Source organism: Mesoplodon densirostris, chromosome 7 (assembly GCF_025265405.1).
Source record: "Mesoplodon densirostris isolate mMesDen1 chromosome 7, mMesDen1 primary haplotype, whole genome shotgun sequence".
Lineage (NCBI taxonomy): Eukaryota > Metazoa > Chordata > Mammalia > Artiodactyla > Ziphiidae > Mesoplodon > Mesoplodon densirostris.
The window spans coordinates 72,367,727-72,385,765 of record NC_082667.1 but is presented as its reverse complement, the minus strand read 5'-3'; the positions used below and the strand labels follow the sequence as shown (position 1 = coordinate 72,385,765).

Below are 18,039 nucleotides of genomic sequence, written 5' to 3'. Positions count from 1 at the left end.
TTGTATAGCTAATACTTAGAGTCCTTATGATTTATTATCAGGTACTTCTCTAAGTGCTTTCCATATATTAATTTCCACAACAGTCCTTTGAGGAAGATAATGTTATTATCATGGCTACTGAGGCACAGAGAGGTTAAGGGTCTTGCCAGAAGTCACACAGCTAATAAGTGGCAGAGTTAGGATTTGAAACCAGGTAGTCTGGCCGCAGATGCTATGCCTCTAACTACTACACCTACTGCCTCTCATTTCAGTGGTCTTCAGGAGACATTCCCCTTCCTTGGCTGTACTTAGGCGTTAATGTGTTGACTAAGTAGGCTACTGCTCCTTAGAAGTTTTAATTGTAATTGTATTTGCAGTAATGAAATGTGATCTAATAACTTCACGCTTGCTTGAAAGGCGCCAGCTTCCTCTGTAGTCTCTTCTTCAGAAAACATCCTCAAGCCTTTTTACAGGGCTTCAGTTACAGTGATTGGATCATTTGGTCTCTTCTTCTGAAGGCCTCTTTCCTGATTCTCAGTGATTTTCTTGAATTGGGAGCTTGTGGCTTAAAGGGCCACACCCAGGGGCCCTCATAAAGGCGGAAGCCTTGGCACAGAGAACTCCCAGGCTTTGGTTTTTGTGGTTGGTGCTGTGCGCAGGAGCATTTACTCCTCAGTGCTGGGATGCCCAGGAAGCCGCTGACAGACGCCTCTGCAGCTCTTGGGGAAGAGGAGAGAAGCATTCCGGAGCCGGGAGGCTGGCAGCTGACTGATAGCAGGCTGTGTACACTGATCCCCAGGCTCTGTTAAACATTTGATGACGAGGTGGGGCCTAGTTGAGAGAGTATGCGCTCTGGAAGTTCAGAAGCCTGCTCTGCTCAGAAGCCAGCTGTTAGGCCCCCAGGATCACCTTGGAGTTTCCTAACTAGGGGAGAGGACCCTTGCCTGGCCTGTCTTTCTGGGCAACCTAGGAAGTTTAGCTTGTTCCTTCCATTGAGGTCTGAGCAGCCCTTCATTTTCTCATTGGACTGCTTAGAGAAAAACCACAGTTGGAATTGCCTAGAATTTCATGAGTGGTGTTTGGAGGATAAGACTTTAAAAGATACTATCTTGCTGAAGGTTAGACTTACCTTCCTGACCTTTGACCTCTTTGGGGGTTCACGCTGCAGGTTGCAGGGCAAGACTCTCCAAGGCATATGCTGATTATGCCTGGGGGTGGGGTATCTCCTGCTGCTAGAGATGGCTGTCTCCCGTTCTTCCTGCAGTTTCAAGTTGGTGAAAGCTCGAAGTGAGAGATTAAGAGCCCAGGTTGGCAGAGGGGGTGCACTACAACTCTGAGCTTGGAGAAGGAGTCTGTCCTGTAGCTCACCTGCTGAGCCCTGGGCTGTGAGGCTGATGTGTTGCTGTCTGCGGCTGATACAGCCAGCACCTTGTCTTTCCAGACTGGCAGTCTTGGGCTAGCTTTGCCTGTTGCTTTTGGTTGCCATGGCAGCAGAAAAATGAGGAAAAATGGGAACACCTGGCAAGCAGATGCAGAAACTTGACTGTTCAGTTTTCCTTCCTGGTCTAAGAGACGGTGTTGGTGACAGTCACAGGTAAGGGAAGAGGTGATGATGGTGTCCTTAGTTCATTCAGACACCTGGGTGTTGGCTTGGCTTTTGATGTTGATGTTTCGAAGGGCATTGGTGCTGGGGATGTAGTCGTTGCCACACAGCAAGCACGTCTCCGGCTGTCTGTGCTGAGGAAGATGCTGCAGTGGTGGCTTTGCTGTGTGTGGAAAGGAAGCTGCTGCTTGCACAGTGATTTTGTCTTCCTGTGACTGCCCTCCTTGTCCTCTTCTTTTACCTCCTCCTGGTCTTGGAAGTACCCAGATCTCCATTAGAAAAGGCTATTTTCTAATGTGTAAAGTGGCTGCCTGGTAATCCAGGAGGAGCGGATATGCTAGAAATGGGCTTGCCAAAGGCCGGGGTTAGAATTGTAGCATCTCTGAAACAGCAGAACAGAGGTGAAGAGGACAATAGAGGTCAAAGTCTGGTTCTCCCTCGGCATAGACAGAGACATGGAGCCTGGACAGCAGAAGAGACTGGACCAGGCTCATACGGCAGAGCGGGACTCAGGCCAAGTTCAGGACAGTGCTTGGGTTTGAAGGTGGGAGAGAGGAGCCCTCGAAGCTCGCTGGGTTGTTGTTGTGCTGGGTGAGGGCTGCCGTTTGGGCTGGTTTCCAGCCCCTGAGATGGTGTGGAGTCGGGGGAGGAATGGGAGCTTGTGAGAGGAGCTTCAAGAGAGGAGCTGGGGGTGAAGGGGAAGGAATGCAGAAGGCCTTAGCTGAGTAATGAGGCCACAGTCGCTGAATGAAAACCCCTGTCAGACAGCCTCCCCCGGGGTGTTGGGAGTGTGTACAGGGAGCGTTGGTGGTCCGTCTGTGTGTCTCTTTCTCTGGGAAGAGGGGGTGTGGAGGTGTCTGCCTGTTTGGGACAAGAACTTTGTTTTATTCCTGCTTTTCATTGTGTATTGCTCTCCCCAAAGCCCTTAGGGTAGTGGGTGTGAGCGCCTTAAAAAATGCTGGTTGTGCTGGTTGTTTGTGAGTGTGCCTGTTCTCACGCACCCAGTAATCTCAGCTGAGTTCTCCATGTAGAGTCCTTGAGGATACAGCATGAATTTGGGTGCCTATTTTTCTTTTTTTTCAAAAAGGGCTTCAAATGCTTGGCTTTTTTTTTTTTTTTTTTTGGCTGTGCTGGGTCTTTGTTTCTGTGTGAGGGCTTTCTCTAGTTGTGGCAAGCGGGGGCCACTCTTCATCGCGGTGCGCGGGCCTCTCACTATCGCGGCCTCTCTTGTTGCAGAGCACAGGCTCCAGACGCGCAGGCTCAGTAGTTGTGGCTCACAGGCCTAGTTGCTCCGCGGCATGTGGGATCTTCCCAGACCAGGGCTCGAACCCGTGTCCCCTGCATTAGCAGGCAGATTCTCAACCACTGTGCCACCAGGGAAGCCCGGGGTACCTATTTTTCTAGGAATTAATGGGACACAGATGTCATCTAATGATATCTTCTTCGTAAGAGATTCCTGATTTCTCATAGCTTCCTAACCTCCCATCATAGCCTTGAAGACTCTTGACATTATCTTTCTCCTGGAGAAAGAAAGGGAGGCCAACCCCCCAGCCACAGGGTCATTACACATTAAAGAAGCCCCAGCGAAGGTGTTTATAGGGCTGTTTATAGGAAATGATTGCTGTTCAGAAGTTAATGGTCTGGTACCTTCAGCTTTCTGGAGAGAAGTGCCTTAGAAATAAAAATAAAGTATACCTGAGATTTAAATGCTGGAGTCTCCACTGGTAACAGGGACAAACGGTGCTTTTCGTTGAGTGCCGTGCTTCGTGGTTTTCAAAGTGTCATTTCAGTCTACATAACCATAACCTTGTGAGACGAGAGTTCTTTTCACCTCATTTTGCAAAAATGGAAATTGAGGCCCAGAATAGTGACGTGACTCTTGGAGAGTCAGTAAGCTGCAGAGCTTTGTTGAGATCCCGTTATTCTGGGCTCATGGTCTTTCCACCACCCCAGGATCTTCTTGGTTTGGGGGTTGCTCTTGGGGTTGAGAAGAGCAAAAGCCTGTTTCTGTCAGACCTTGGGACTTGCCGTGGGATGGTATCTCTGTGGCGAAGCCTAGGTTTTGGAGTCCAGCTTCTCTCTTGGGCAAGTCATTAATCTCTCTGAGCCTCAGTTTCCTCTTTGACAAAATGGAGAAGGTAAAACTGGCTTTGCAAGGGTAAGTGAGATAATGCAGGCAAAGTGCCTGACACAGCAGGTACTGGACAAATATAGCCTGGTCCCTGGGCTTGCTTGACCTTGTGTACCCGTCCCTAAGGGTTGGTGATACTTGGCCTGGTGACCTACCTGTTGCAACAGCAATAGGGTCTTGCTGTGCCGCCGCTTCAGTCTGCTCCAGTTCCTGATGTTGACTGAGAGGCAGCTGAGGAGCCCATTAACCAAACTCACCTAAATTCAGACCCAGCAGAAAGGAGTGGCTTCTGAATTTATAACTTCTCTCTCTTACTACGTCTGACAGTGTTATATGCATTTGCTCCTGGAAATGTAGGAAGCAGAAGCAGCTCCTTTTGTAGACGGGTAAATTGAGGGACAGAGAAAATGACTTCCTGCCCAGGTTCACCTGACACATCCTTGAGGAAGTTCAGAGTAGAATGAAGGTCACTTTCCTCCTGGGCTTCTCCAGACTGATTTTTGTGTGGTTCTGACTTCTTTTGTTCTTTTCAGAGGGGAGGCAATTGAGTTAAAACTTTAGCTCACTGTTTTGAACTTCAGCCCACATCCCTCCAGCAGAATAATCAGCATTCATGTAGCCCAAGTCCAGGAAAGAGAAGTCTTTGTTCAAATCATCCCACTGTACTTTGGGATTCACGATAGCACAGAAACCTGGCAAACAGGCTTTTAAGGTAATAGATTTTATTGAATGACACTAAGAGTCTGCCTTCCCCTAGTGTGTGCAGTTTTTTGTCGCCTCTGCCGGCATCTGTGTGACTCATGTGCCTGAGGGCATGCTGCTGGGAACTGAACCACCTTCACAGCTGCTCAGCTCAGGGGCACAGGCTCTTCTTCTTCTCTTCTCTGGGGGAGGGCACTGTTCTTGAGTAAGACCTGTCAGGAGTCTGGGGAGTTGAGGACAAATCAGTGTCTGCCCTGTCAGACTTGTAAGTGGGGAACACACCTGTAAGACGTAACTGGCTGAAGCAAATGCGCCAGAATGCCCACATCCAAGTGACTGTTGCTCCTTTCAGAGTTGTCTCTTCAGGAGGCTACACACATGCTCCATTGATGTCCCCACTGCTCAAAATAATGTGGTAAATGACCTCTAGAAGTTTCCATCAGAGCCAGCTTTTCAGCCAAGTGAGAAAATTGTTTTTGAGACATTTTTCATATCCTCATTTTTGAATACCAAATGGTGTCCCAAGCGTGACCACCATCGTTTGGGGGGGTTTTTTTGGTTTTAAACCAGTTGAAATTCCAGGTAACTTCTAGTGATTTCCAGAAGTGATAGTCACCCTTGGAGGGACCTAAGAGACCATTGCCCATGCTGAAGAGATTCAGAGGAACATCCTCTGAATGCAGATCTTGTTACTTGGCCAAGTGGGTAGCTGTGTGTGCCTTGTTCTTTCAAAGAGTCAGGTTAGGGACTGCTAGGTAATGGTTGAGTCTTTTGCTTGAGTGGGAAGTCCTGGTGAAGACATGCTCCCTGTTTGTAGAGATGACATGGTCCCCTCTGTGGGGCAGATTTAGTTTGGACTTTAGTCGTGTCTGCTAATAAGGCAGCTTTCTCTGGATGTTGCTGAGCAGAGGTCTCTATAGCCATGGAGAATGAAGTTGTCTTCATGTGTTTCTCCCTGTCCTCACCCCGCCACCCCTGTCCCGTCCCTCACTAATGTTCAGTGTTGGGGCCACAAACAGTCCTTTTCCAGCTGAAATCTGTTCATACTTGGCTCTCCAGGTGGTAGTCGTACCTTCTTTCCTCACCTACCCAAGGCTGCAAGGAAGTCATCTTTCTTCCTGCACTTGTGGCTGGAGGAGCTTCCCGGCCAGCCAGCATCCCAGAAGCTAGTGTAGGGAGGGGACATGGGGTTAGAATACAGGAAAATGACTACAGTTAGAGCTCAAGATTGTAAGGTGCAGAAATGGCAAAAGTGGTGGGCATCTGTCCTGGATTTCCTGAGCAATCACAAATCCAGATAGTCTCTTCTTTGTCCCACAGAGTAGTGATGGCATATCTAGTTGATGGAATGTGATGCAGTCATTTAAAATGACATGGATGAGTTTAAAAGAAAGGAGAGGGGCTTTCCTGGTGGTCCAGTGGGTAAGACTCCATGCTCCCAATGCAGGGGGCCCGGGTTCAATCCCTGGTCAGGGTACTAGATCCCCCATGCTGCACCTAAGGGCCCGCATGCTGCAACTAAAGATCCCACATGCCGCACCTAAGACCTGGTGCAGCCAAATAAATAAATAAATATTTTTAAAAAAAGAAGAAGAAGAAGAAGAAAGGAGAAGATGTTTATATTACAATAAGTTTAAAAATCAAGATGCCAAATCCTAAACACAGTATGATCACAATTATATAAAAACAAAAAAGCACCCCCCCCCAAAAAAAAACACAGGCATATAAAAAAGAATGAAAGTAAATATACCAGGTATTAAAAATGATTTTTCTGTGGGTAACAGGACTATGGTGATTTTTTTCTTTTGTTTTAGCTTTTTTCTTATATTTCTCAAGTATTCTGTAATAACCGTCATATCAGTGTCTTAAATGGGAGCCAATTAAACTTGATAAAATCGCAAACAAACCTCTCTTACTGTTGGACTTTGTGTCCTGAATTTTGGCTTAGAGATACAGCTGCCGTGACTGAGATAACCTGAGAACTCTTCTTCCTTGTCTCAACCTCTGTAAGTCTGAAGTCAGGCAAGACCAGGTTCCAGGAAGACGTTTCGGGCATAGTTCTGTCTGGGGGCAGGGGCTGGACAAGGCAGCCTCTCAGAGCTCCTTCCCACCCCCAGTTGGCGATTATCTCTGCTGCACACAGCTTCTGCCAACAGTGAGCGGACTCTAAGTGTGGTGACATTCTCTGAGTGGGGAGCAGTAACAAAAGTCTGGCTGGGATGGAGGCCGGGGGCGGGGAATCTGGAGTGAGTGCCTGAGCTGACAAGGAGCCAGCGATCTTTCTGCCTGGTGGGACTTGCACCTCCAGCTGCCAAGCATCCAGCAGGGCCCAGCCGCTTGGGAAGCTGGTGCCCGCTGCAGTGGTCCTGCTGCTGGCACAACTCAGAGAGCACGGGAGTCACAGCTACTTCCGCCAAGGACTTCCCTAGTGGTACAGGGTGTCAGGTCTCTGTCTTGGGGTGTGGGAAGGATCACTTATCCTTTGAGCAGCAGTGGTTTTGAAGGAAGCAGCATGTCTCCAGGGTGGAAACTAGGATTTTCCCTCATAGCACCTGTGTAAAAGTGAGCCTGGCGAACAGACATCCAGAGTGTGTCCTCCTCAGCTGTGTCTTGCCTGGATTCTCCATCTCCATCTCCTCAGGGCCCTGGCCCAGGCCTCCAAATCGGATTTTCTCCACTCCTCAAGCCAAAAGCCTCAGTTTACTGCAGCTACCTGGATCCTGTTGCCCATCAGAGCAGCAGACAACCCAGCCACAGCATGCTGGGACTTACACTTTGAGGAAGGCTTACAGATCCTAGAGTTAGGAGGGTCTGGGAATCAAGCATTGAGCTGTTTAAGGATAGGGATTGGATTGTGTAGTCATCTGCTGCCGCTGCTGCTTTGAAAAACTGGCAAATGCTGGGGCTCCGTGGAGGCAGGTAAGAAGGGTTCTCTGTGATGGCTCTTAAGTGCTATACCACGATGTTCCCAGGGCGCTGGCCCTCCCAGGGCAGGTGGACCTTCTTGGTGGGACGCATGATGTTGCTGGATGCTGATGGGGACACATCAAGGGGAACTTCACTGAGGATGCAGGCATGCTTCATTTCTTCGTGCTCTCCAGGCATGGCACAAGGGGTTAATATCTTCAGGGGCTCTATTTTGGGGCTAATGGAGTGTTCCTAGAATAAGACTCTTTGTTGAGTAATCTATTTTGGGAGGCAAGCCCCACTGGCATTTATGTAAGCGATTCTGTGTATCTGGGGGGTGTGGATGTGTGCGCACGTGGTTTCTTGTTACTAATTAGAAACAGCTTCTTTTGGGAGCCAGGGGAAATGGAGGTGTGTGTGTGTGTGTGTGTGTGTGTGTGTATGTGTGTGTGTGTGTGTTGTGTGTAAGGAGTGTGGATTGTTTTTGCTGTAAAGAGTGGGGTAAACCGTGTGTGCCCATCTGATGGGGCAGTTGCCACAAACACCCGAGTAAGAAAATAAAGGTGGGGACCTTGGGACAGCAGGCAGCAGTGACCTGGCCCCTTCGTAGGGTGTCAGGCTGTGGAGATTGCCCATCTGTCATGCTCTTGATTCCCTGAAGCACGTGGGTAGGCTGGGTGTTGTGGCCCTCTAACGGTAGTCTGGAGTTAGGTGGTGTCTAGAAGATCTGTCCTGGGCTGTTTAAGGTCCATCAACCAGTTCTAACCTGAAATAAATCTCAGATTCCACTTCCCATTGCAGCCTGGCCACTTAATCACTGGATTCCCTTCTGTCTCCCCACAGGCCAAATCCACCTATGTCAAAGCAAGAGAGAAACCAAAGACCGTCCAGCATGGTCAGTGAAACGTCCACGGCCGGGACCCCTTCTACCGTGGAGGCCAAGCCTGGCCCCAAGGTGAACTCCTGGCCACTTCCCCTCTTCTGTATTTTGCCAGGCCCCTTTGTAGCCAGAAACCCGTTTGATCTTCACCATAGTTTTGTGAGGGAGACATGTAATAAGTATTCTCCCCAGATGACAGATCAGAAAATTGAGGCCAATTGGGGTATGTCACATGTCCAAGAAAACAGGTGATTGCTGACAGAACCAGGACTGACATCTACGGCCTTGGCCGCATTCTTCATTTTCCTGTCGTGTCTTTGGAGGGCCACACCTCTGTTCACATGTGTGTCAAAGACCGCATGGTGAGATTCACAACAGAAGGGCCCAGAGGTTTCTGTGCCCACCATATGGAAGCACCGACTGAGGAGCAGGGAAGAGAACCAGCATTGTAGAGAAGGGGAGGGTGCTGAGGAGTGAACCAGGTAGGAGGGGTAAATATCTGGAAATTGGCAAATGCTGTGACCAGAGTGTAGCATTGCTCCAGAAAGCCATAGGACATATTAGGGCCAGCAGCTGCTGGTGAAAGTTGATTGAAAAATCCCTTTACGTTTTTTTTCCTCTGTGACCCAAACAGGAAGCTTGCTAGCTCTTGCACCCGCCTTTTAATTAGGATGCTGCGGCCGTGTGCACGCCCATTCTCTGTCTTCTTGCTGTTCTTTTGATCAGAGGGCACTGCTGCATAGATGAAGGCACAGGGAGCCTACAGCCCTCCTATCATGCAAATGCTTTTGGGGCCTCCCCAAATCCCCCCTGCTGCTAGAGTTCAAGTCTGCTCTTTCCTAGATCATAAAGTCCAGCAGTAAAGTCCACAGCTTTGGGAAGAGGGACCAAGCCATTCGGAGGAACCCCAATGTTCCAGTGGTGGTGAGGGGCTGGTTGCACAAGCAGGTGAGGAGACTGAGGAGGGAGGGGTGGCAGGGAGGTAGTTCTTGCTGAATTCCTTCCTTACCCTGACCCCCGGGAACTGGGAACAGGCTCATAATAAGCTTTCTGTTCCTGAGTTTGTCTGAGGCCAGTAGATTCTGCCCCCTGTGCTAAGCGACTTGCTGTTCGTTTTTGTGAGTCGGCAGTCTGCTCAGTGGCTGCAGTTTCCTTCCCCAAACCCACTTAACCGCTTTGGTTCCCAGTGCTCTTGGCTGTCCTGGGACTCGGGCCCAAGTGTGGGTGGGTCAGTATGAATCCAGCCTTAGCGCCAATTCTCTGCCAGCACTTGCCTTCCTGATGTGAAAGAGCCTTTGTTATCATTTGCCTGAAAAATCCCATCTTTTCCTTTCCCCCAGTCTAACACACATACCTAGCATCCTAGCACCTCAGGTTCCAAATCAGCCAAACTCAGCTCATTGTCTCCTCACCCCTTACCTGTCTTTTTCCCCTAAACTGTTTTTTCTGGATCTTGGTGGGGGTACCACCATTCTCCCAGGCACCCAGGTTAGAAGCTTCAGCACCATCACCAGCTCCTTCTCCCACAGGCCATCCTTCATCTCTAGCTTCACCACACTTCACCACAGCTTCACCAGAGGCAGTTGTTCTGCCTCTGGTCCTCTGGCCTTGGATAGGCTGTGAGCTCCCAGCGTCAGAGAACACGTCCCTTTTGTCTCCTTCCTTCTCTTTTTGCCATCCATCCATTCATCTACCCACCCACCCACCAAGTGCCTGCCGTGTTCTAAGTGCTCTCACAGCAATGACAAAGAGATGAGTAACATGTGGTTCCTGCCCTTGAGAAACTCATGTCATAGTCTGCAGGGGGAAACATAGAAACACCTCTCACGTGTCATGTCATCATCCAGCACAGTCTCTCACATAGCATATTATCCAAAAAAACACAAATTCTGAGAGCAATGATGTACATTTTTACTAAAGACTTTGTGGGAAAACAGAGGAAGACATTACCTTTCACACCACACAGAATAAATTCCTAAATGTCCCCTTGAAATCTCCCACAGCTCTCCAGCCTCTTCTGGCCGGTACTCCTCTGGCACCACCCTCTCTTAATGATTCCCTCTTCCCTCACAGCTCTGTTCTCATTCTCTTTTCTTACCTGAGTAATCTAACCCTCTGACTTTTCCCACTTGCATCCCCGTCTCCGTTAAACAAAAGGATGCTCCTTTGAAATGTGGAGGTAGAGGGAAGGTATTGTAAATAATCATTCTCCCCAACAGACACCCCCTGGCCCAGGCCCCTCGGCTCCTTGGCTGTGCTGTAGCTGTAACCAAGGTCTGTGTACAGTGCTGTGGGCACACAGCAGAGAGAATGTAGCTATGCTTGGGGGAGTCCTGAAAGGCTTTCCAGAGGAAGTGACATTTGAAGCAGATGTGGAAGGATGGAGAAGAGCTTTTCAAACAAAGCAAGTATCATATGCCAGATCACCTGGTTAATGCAGAAGATAAAACCAAGAAATGCAGGAGCTTAGCAAGTTTTTAACACTTTAGTAAATGGAGAATGAATAAAATTTTTTTTAAACTTAAGCCTCTCAAAAACTTTTGCAGAAGGAAGACAATTTTAACAGCTAAAAATGGCTCTGGAATTTTCCTAGGTTTGGGAGAAAAGGGACCCTAAAACTACTATTTTCCTACCCTAGCCATATTTTTAAAAAATTTTCACAAGAAAATCCAGGTCTTTTTCTGTTGAAAGGAAGGAAAAACACAGCAAAATCAGTCCTTTGTGGTAGATAACTGAACTTAGTCAAATGAGAACTTTGCCTCATTGATGAATTAGCTAACTTAAACTCTTTGTTTCATACTATGTAAACCAATTTTCTAATCAGTATAAGTGAAAGTATTTTACAGTGTAGCACCTGAATCAGTGAATGAAGGAAGGAAGGAATAAATAAATAACTTCCCTTTTGTTAAAAACTGATTTCTTTCTTAATGGATGAACTGTATTTTGGGGTTTTGTGGGCCACACTGCGTGACATGTGGGAGTTCCCCAACCAGGGATCAAACCCGTGCCCCTGTTAGTGGAAGCATGGAATCTTAACCACTGGACTGCCAGGGAAGCCCAAGAACTGTATTTGTGAATTCATATCTTCCTTTCTAAAAGGAGGATGCTTATGATATACTAGTCTGTTTATAGGAAACAAAACTTCCTGGGGATAAGCCATCATTGGATCTAAATTTTGATGTCCTATTCAAAGAATGGCTATGCAGTAAAAACTTATTAATTTATTTTGGGCTTCCCTGGTGGCGCAGTGGTTGGGAGTCCGCCTGCCGATGCAGGGGACGCGGGTTCGTGCCCCGGTCCGGGAGGATCCCGTATGCCGTGGAGCGGCTGGGCCCCTGAGCCATGGCCGCTGAGCCTGCGCGTCCGGAGCCTGTGCTCCGCAACGGGAGGGGCCACAGCAGTGAGAGGCCCGCCTACCGCAAAAAGAACCCCAAAACTTAGGGGCACGAACCCGCGTCCCCTGCATCGGCAGGCGGACTCCCAACCACTGCGCCACCAGGGAAGCCCCTTATTAATTTATTGAAAGAAAAAGTGAATATGGGCAAGTCTCGGTTCCAGAATCAGGTTGTACATGACTGGGGAGGGGGAACAGTATGCTCAGATATTGCCCTGATTAGTTTCCTTTGCTTTGCAGGACAGTTCTGGGATGAGGCTGTGGAAGAGGAGGTGGTTTGTGCTTGCTGATTATTGCTTGTTTTACTATAAAGGTGAGCTGAGGCTCAGGTCACCGAGGGGTCTTTGTGCCAAAGTGGGTGGTGAGGTGATGCAAATGGTGGTCTTCTCAAATCCAGTGAATGGACCAGTGGCCTGAGCTAATTGATAACCTGTTAACCTGCCAAAGTGTTCACTTTTACATATGTGCATGGTTGGTGATTTCATTTTTACCAGTCCCAGCACTGGAAGTGCCATTTGTTGAGTTAAAATAATAGAATCCGGTTTGCCTTCTACTTAAGGTCTCAAGATCTGGAGGTTTTCCAGCTTCTGCCCCACTTGGGGCACAGGCACACGTTTGATTCAATCTGGAGAGATGGGAAGAATAGGTGAACATTATATTTTGTAACCTGTTATCTGGATTTATCCCCTGTTATTGGATGGGCAACTGGTGAATTGAATTGGCCATATGAACATTTGTGGAGCCCCAGTACATAGAATTAGGGGCTGTGCAAAGGTGAGAAGGAAGTAAGGCTCAAAATATGGAGGAAGAGATAGCCTAATTTTAAGACAAGACTAGGTTTTGGAAGACATCCAGAGTGCTTAGGCAGTTCAAGAGGAACAAGAAGCCAATTCCATATTGGAGAACTTGGGCAGGCTCCTCAGAAGAATTAGGGCTCGAGTTGGGCTTTTTAGGATGGGTAGAGCTTTGCCCATGTGTAGGGGGAAGATGGGCATTTAGGCAGAAGAAACAACTTGATTAAAGTTCTAGAAGCAGAAGAAAGTGGAATGACAGACCTACAAAGCCAGAGTGAGTCTTGCATGGAGCACACACTAGGAGATAAGGCTCAGGAGGTGGGTAAGAGCCAAAATGCAAAAGGGCTGTGACACTAGGCAGAGGAAGTTGGGCTTCATTCTGTATCCAGTGGACAGTCAGCAAGTGCCTTTGGGTGGGAGAGCAGTGGGACCAATTCTGTCGTTAGGAAGTTACCTCTGGTAACGGAGACGGTTTGGGGGAGGAAGAGAATAGACATCAAAGGTAGGATATTTCACACCTGCTCTAACATTGCCTATGAGGTGTGTACCACCCAGAATTCCCTTCCCCATCCTTTACAAAAGTTTAAATATCACCCTCTGAAGCCTTCTCCACTTCCCCAGGCTGTGTGCCACTCCTGTCTGTGTGTTCCCGCAGCACTTGGTATACCTCTGTATTTCAGGAGTTAGCAGGTCGAGCTGAGCGTGTTTACATGCCTGTCCCCCTCCTCGGGGAGAGGGCCCTGTCTGATTCACCTGTGTAGTTCCAGCACTAGCACAAAGGTCCCCAGAGCACCTGAATGGGCGATCCGTGATTGCAGTCATCCTGGGAGAGATAAGGAGCCTTGAACTAGGGCAGTGGGATGGACCAGCCCAAGGAAGGTGCCACAGAAGGTTATTCTGATTTGTATTTCCGTTCAAAGACAGCCGAGAAGAAGTGGTCCTTGGGAGCATCCCTCTGCCCAGCTACGTGATCTCAACAGTGGGCCCCGAGGATCGCATAAGTCGCAAGTATTCCTTTAAGGTACTGCCCCCGCTCCTCCAGTGCAGCAATTCCATCCTAAGAAATGTTGTGTTCCCCAGAATGGCTTCACAAAAGCAGTTGTTTCTGTTGGGGGTTGGGGGGAAGAAGTTAAGAGGTTGAGCGTTTCAGACTCATGTTAACAAAGTTATAAGTTCTTTGAACAAACAATATCACATCACAGTACTTTCATTTGTATCTTAGCTTTTGAGTCCTCCAGCCTAGCTTAAGTATTTAGACCCCTCTTTTCCTGTTGCTATTTCTGTGACTAGTATCAGCACAGCCCTCCTCATGCTTTCTTACCACTGTCGCTGTCCTCGGTGACTCCAGAGTTGCTGTGGGTTGAAGATTCTGGATCCTCCTTCGCTTCATGTTGCATGATATGGTATTGCCTTATTTCTGTAAAACCTTTTGCGACTGAGAACTACTTTTGCCCATGTTACCTCATTTGGTGCTTGTCGGGAGCCTATGAGGTCAGGATCATTAGCTTCATTTTATAGATTAGGAACACGAGGATCCGAGAGCTGAAAAAACTTGCCCACAGTCTCAAAGTTGGAAGATGATGGAGGCAGATCTCCACCCTGAACTCTGTCCTCTTTCAGTTGCATTACAGGGAGGGAGGACAATTTCTTTCTCTTCTTCTTTGCTTTTCTTCCATGTCTTACTCTGGTCACCCGTATACACATTGCAGGAGGTGGGAGGTGGTTTCAATTAATGTTTATTGTTATCATTTTAGGAATACTGTTCTATTAAATTGTTCAGAGCCTCTCTTGCTTATTGTTGGCTCTGAAAATATTTTGTTCGATGGGTGTCACACTGGTCTTTTGCAGCCTGAAAGCCTTCCTCAGAAAAACCTTCCTTTCTAGGGTTTAGTGTTGCTACTGGGCAAACAATTGGGATAACGCTGTTGCATGTGAATTTGGGGGGGTGGGGTGGACAGCGTTTGGGATATCCTCAGAGTAACTGATTATAATAACTATATATAGTTCATCTTAACACTTCATTGGGAGGTGTGAAAATACATTCTAGGAAAACATCTTTTATGTGTCGTACATTCTTCTTTTTTTTTTTTTTAAATAGGCTTCACCAAGAGTGTTCCCTAAATATATTTTCTGTGAGACAGAAGGCATGCATGTTTGGGGGGATGGTTGGGGTCTTCAGGGTCTGAGAAGGGAGAAAAGCTATTGTAGACAGAATGGGTGATGTTCAGGTGGTCCTCCAGACAGGGCTGTGGTTTCCTGAGTGTGAAAGGGTTCCCTTCCCTTCGGGCTGCAGTGTCATTCTTTTAGGAACCTGAGGATGGGCCCTGGGACAGTTCAGGATCCATGTTCTTGGGCATCCTGAGGAGTGTGCAGTATTTTGTGTCCTGGGCCTTATGCTTGCCTCTGATGTCAGTTCTTCTCAGTTTGCAGAGCTGAAATTCTGTGACTGTTGCTAGGGCACCTTGCCTGAGATTGTTCAGAGTATCTGTAGTGGTACATAGGCAGAGCCTAAAGGGTCATGTGGGCCTCTCTTGTCTGTCTTCTCTAACTGTACTCACAGCCAGGCAGCTCCTAGGCATTGTCAGGGAGCCAGGGCGCTAGATGCACCCTGAGGCTCCGCTAGGTCTGCAGGACGAGCCAAGCAGGGCTCTCGGTGGCCTTTAGGAGCCGTCGTTCCCCACCCCCACCCCCCTTGAGCTTTAGTCACAGCCTGGAATGCCCTGAAGAGTTCCCCAACTCTTACTTACTTGTCCTTTAGGTGTCTGCTCAGGGGCCACCTCCTCCAGGAAGCCTTCCTTGAGTCCTCGGGTTAGGTACTTTTCTTCTGAACATCCACAGGTCTGGTATCACTGCACTATAAATGGTTGATTACCCGTTCAGAGCTTTCTCCAGGAAAACTAACCATCAGCTAGTTCTGCCAGGGTAGATGGGGCTAGTCCCATTCTGCAAACAGATAACATGGAGCAGTCATGTGTAGTAGGAGTTGTGGTGAATGACACTCCTTATACTTCCCAAGTTAAGGTCAGTTCAGGCTTACTTCTGTTTCATGTTTAGTCCTCTGTAAGTCAGTGATTGTTCACTGAATCACCTTAGCTTACTCAAGTAAACGCCTGCCCCAGAACCCGCTGTGGAGCCCTTAGCTGCAGGCCGAGTTTGCCTGGACTCCCTTGGCACTGGGCTAGATGGATTCAGATATGTGAATGTCACAAGCAGGCCTGTATTTAATATCGTTTTTGGACCTGGATGTTAGGCATGTGAGTGGAGAAGTGAATGCTGACAGTTCATCTGAGAGGTTTTATCCATGACCATTGGTGATTTTAGAAACATGTCATTTTCCAGATTCTGTTTAGTTCTCTCATTTTGCTTTCTCTGTCTGGTCCTTGCATGGCGTCTGTCTGTCATTCTGGATCCAGATTATCAGACTAGTGATCTGTATCAGACTCATTTCTGGATAGAGCCTGAGAGCACTGTACAGAGAAGCTTGGACTCAGAGTCAGACGTTCCTAGGTGTGAATCCTGCCTCCAACTTTTCATTCATTCCAAAAATATTCATTGGGCACCTACTATGTACCAGGCACTGTTCCTGGGGATATAGTAGTGAACAAAATAGACAGAGTCCCTGCTCTCATCGAGTTTATATTCTGCAGGGAAGAGACAGATGATAAACAAGCATGTAAAATAAAAAATACCAGGTAATAGGTGCTGTGAAGAATCTGTGACCAAGCGTGGAAATCTAGGAAAGTTACTTAACTTCTCAGAGCTTCACTTACCACATCTGTAAAAGAGATTCTGTTCCTTCCTTATAAGGCTGTTGGGATTAAAATGAGATTAAACTCACGGAAGTACCTAGGAGACACATAGTAGGCACTCTGTAAATCTTCCTATTTCCACATCATTTTCCTATGTGGATTTGGTGAGCTTTCTCCTTGCAAATTTAAAGGACCTTGCTTATCAGAGCACAAGGGGGAAAACCTCTTGTTCGCAGTCCATTGCAGTTGCTTTTCCCAGTACCTGTGGAACATGTGAAAGCACCTTGAGGCTTCCTGACGTATAGTAGGTGTGCCAGGGTCTTCAGTCAAGTGTTAGACTGCTCAGCTGAACTTTGTATTGCCTCTTTGGCGAGACAAAAGAGCAGCTTCCTTGATGGTTGTACGTCATGTTTCATGCCCATGCAGGAAGCAGAGTGAATATCTGCACCGAGCTGCCTGCTGTTGAGCAGCTGATTTTTGAATCAATTCCAGTCAGCAGGTGCTTCAGAAGAACCAAAACAGGGATTCCCGAGAGTCTGCTTCTATGGAATGAGGGTTTTTAAAAAAAATCTCTTTCTCAAAACTTGAATTGACTGTGTGCCCCTCCCTAAGTGGGAGTAAGATAAGTAGGAAACAGGTACAGCTACGGGGCTTTTGCTGTGGGGGAACAGACACAGCTGTTCCTAGGCCTGGCTTCACCAAGAAAAGGGAATCCAGCCCGTGACGTTTTTTCCAGGTGTGGAAATAAGCTGGGTGGTGCATGGGCTTTTAGTCTGGAAGAAGGGAGAACCTGGCCGGGGCGTTTCTGGTTTTTGCTCCTGGAAGTGAGACGCGCACTAACCTCTCTGACCTGGGTTTCCGTCTTCTCCCTCCAGGCCGTGCACATGGGGATGCGAGCACTCATCTATAATAGCTCCACCAGGGGCTCTCAGGCCGAGCAGTCAGGCATGAGGACCTACTACTTCAGTGCCGACACCCAGGAGGACATGAACGCTTGGGTCAGGGCCATGAACCAGGCTGCACAGGTGCTATCTCGATCGTCACTGAAGAGGTCAGTCCCCATGGAGGGTCCCTGCCAGAGCGCTTCCTGCACAGGTGGGGGAACCCAAATAAGAACTCTAGGATGCCCAGAATTCCACCGTTCACTCACTCTTATTAAGCATTGCCCTCTCTTTGAAGACCTTTTAAATGGTGACTTCTTCCAGGAGGAGACTGTTTACAGGGCCAGCACATGCTGCCGGCAGAGCTGGAAGGTCCCCTAGGAATTATCTAGTCCACTGTCCTCATTAAACAGAGAAACAGGAAGGGCTGGGAGGGTGAAATGACTGCCTGGGATACACAGCCTTGGTACCTGGTTGTATGTTTCTCAGTCTTTCTTCTCTTGAGTGTGGTGGAAAGGAAACCCTTGGGGCTAAGATTGGGGAGGAGGGAGCGGACAGACAAGAAAGATCTTGCAAACTGGAAACATGCCACCGACGGCCCACCTCGTGGTTGGGAGCTGACTTGGGAGCTGTCTTCCAGCTGCCTCTTCCCTCGAGTGGGCCAACCAGGGTACCATCAGGGATCTTGAAGTTCCTGAGTCTGTTGACTGTGGGTGATTCCCTGTGAGAAAGCAGAGGAGAAACATGAGTGGAGTCATGGGCTTGGAGAAGGTGGGGTAGTCCTGGAAAGTCAGGGTGCCTTTGGCCAGTCCTCATCTGACATGAGCCCCGTTCTTCACTCTCTGGACACCTTGCTCTGCTTAGAGGCCTCTTTGAAAAAGATCTGTTAGTGAGGCCTCAAAACAAGAGTAGTGTCCTCCAGCAACCTAAAGACAAGATTCTTCAGTAACTGCAAATGGGTTTCACATGGATGTTTTTATATTGTCCACCTTTTCCAACTCCTGTGTATGCGATTTTTG

General features: G+C 48.2%; 1 protein-coding gene across 2 annotated transcripts in view; it reads left to right on the top strand.

The window, feature by feature from the left end:
* Positions 1-18,039, top strand: part of PLEKHA7 (pleckstrin homology domain containing A7) — a 214,369-nt gene that overhangs the window by 133,725 nt on the left and 62,605 nt on the right. For both annotated transcript variants that reach the window (XM_060104315.1, XM_060104314.1), the window contains exons 5-9: positions 8,166-8,277; positions 9,046-9,150; positions 11,837-11,909; positions 13,311-13,411; positions 17,015-17,190. In XM_060104315.1, coding sequence (XP_059960298.1) covers positions 8,166-8,277; positions 9,046-9,150; positions 11,837-11,909; positions 13,311-13,411; positions 17,015-17,190 — 567 coding nt within the window. The remainder of the gene's footprint in view (positions 1-8,165; positions 8,278-9,045; positions 9,151-11,836; positions 11,910-13,310; positions 13,412-17,014; positions 17,191-18,039) is intronic.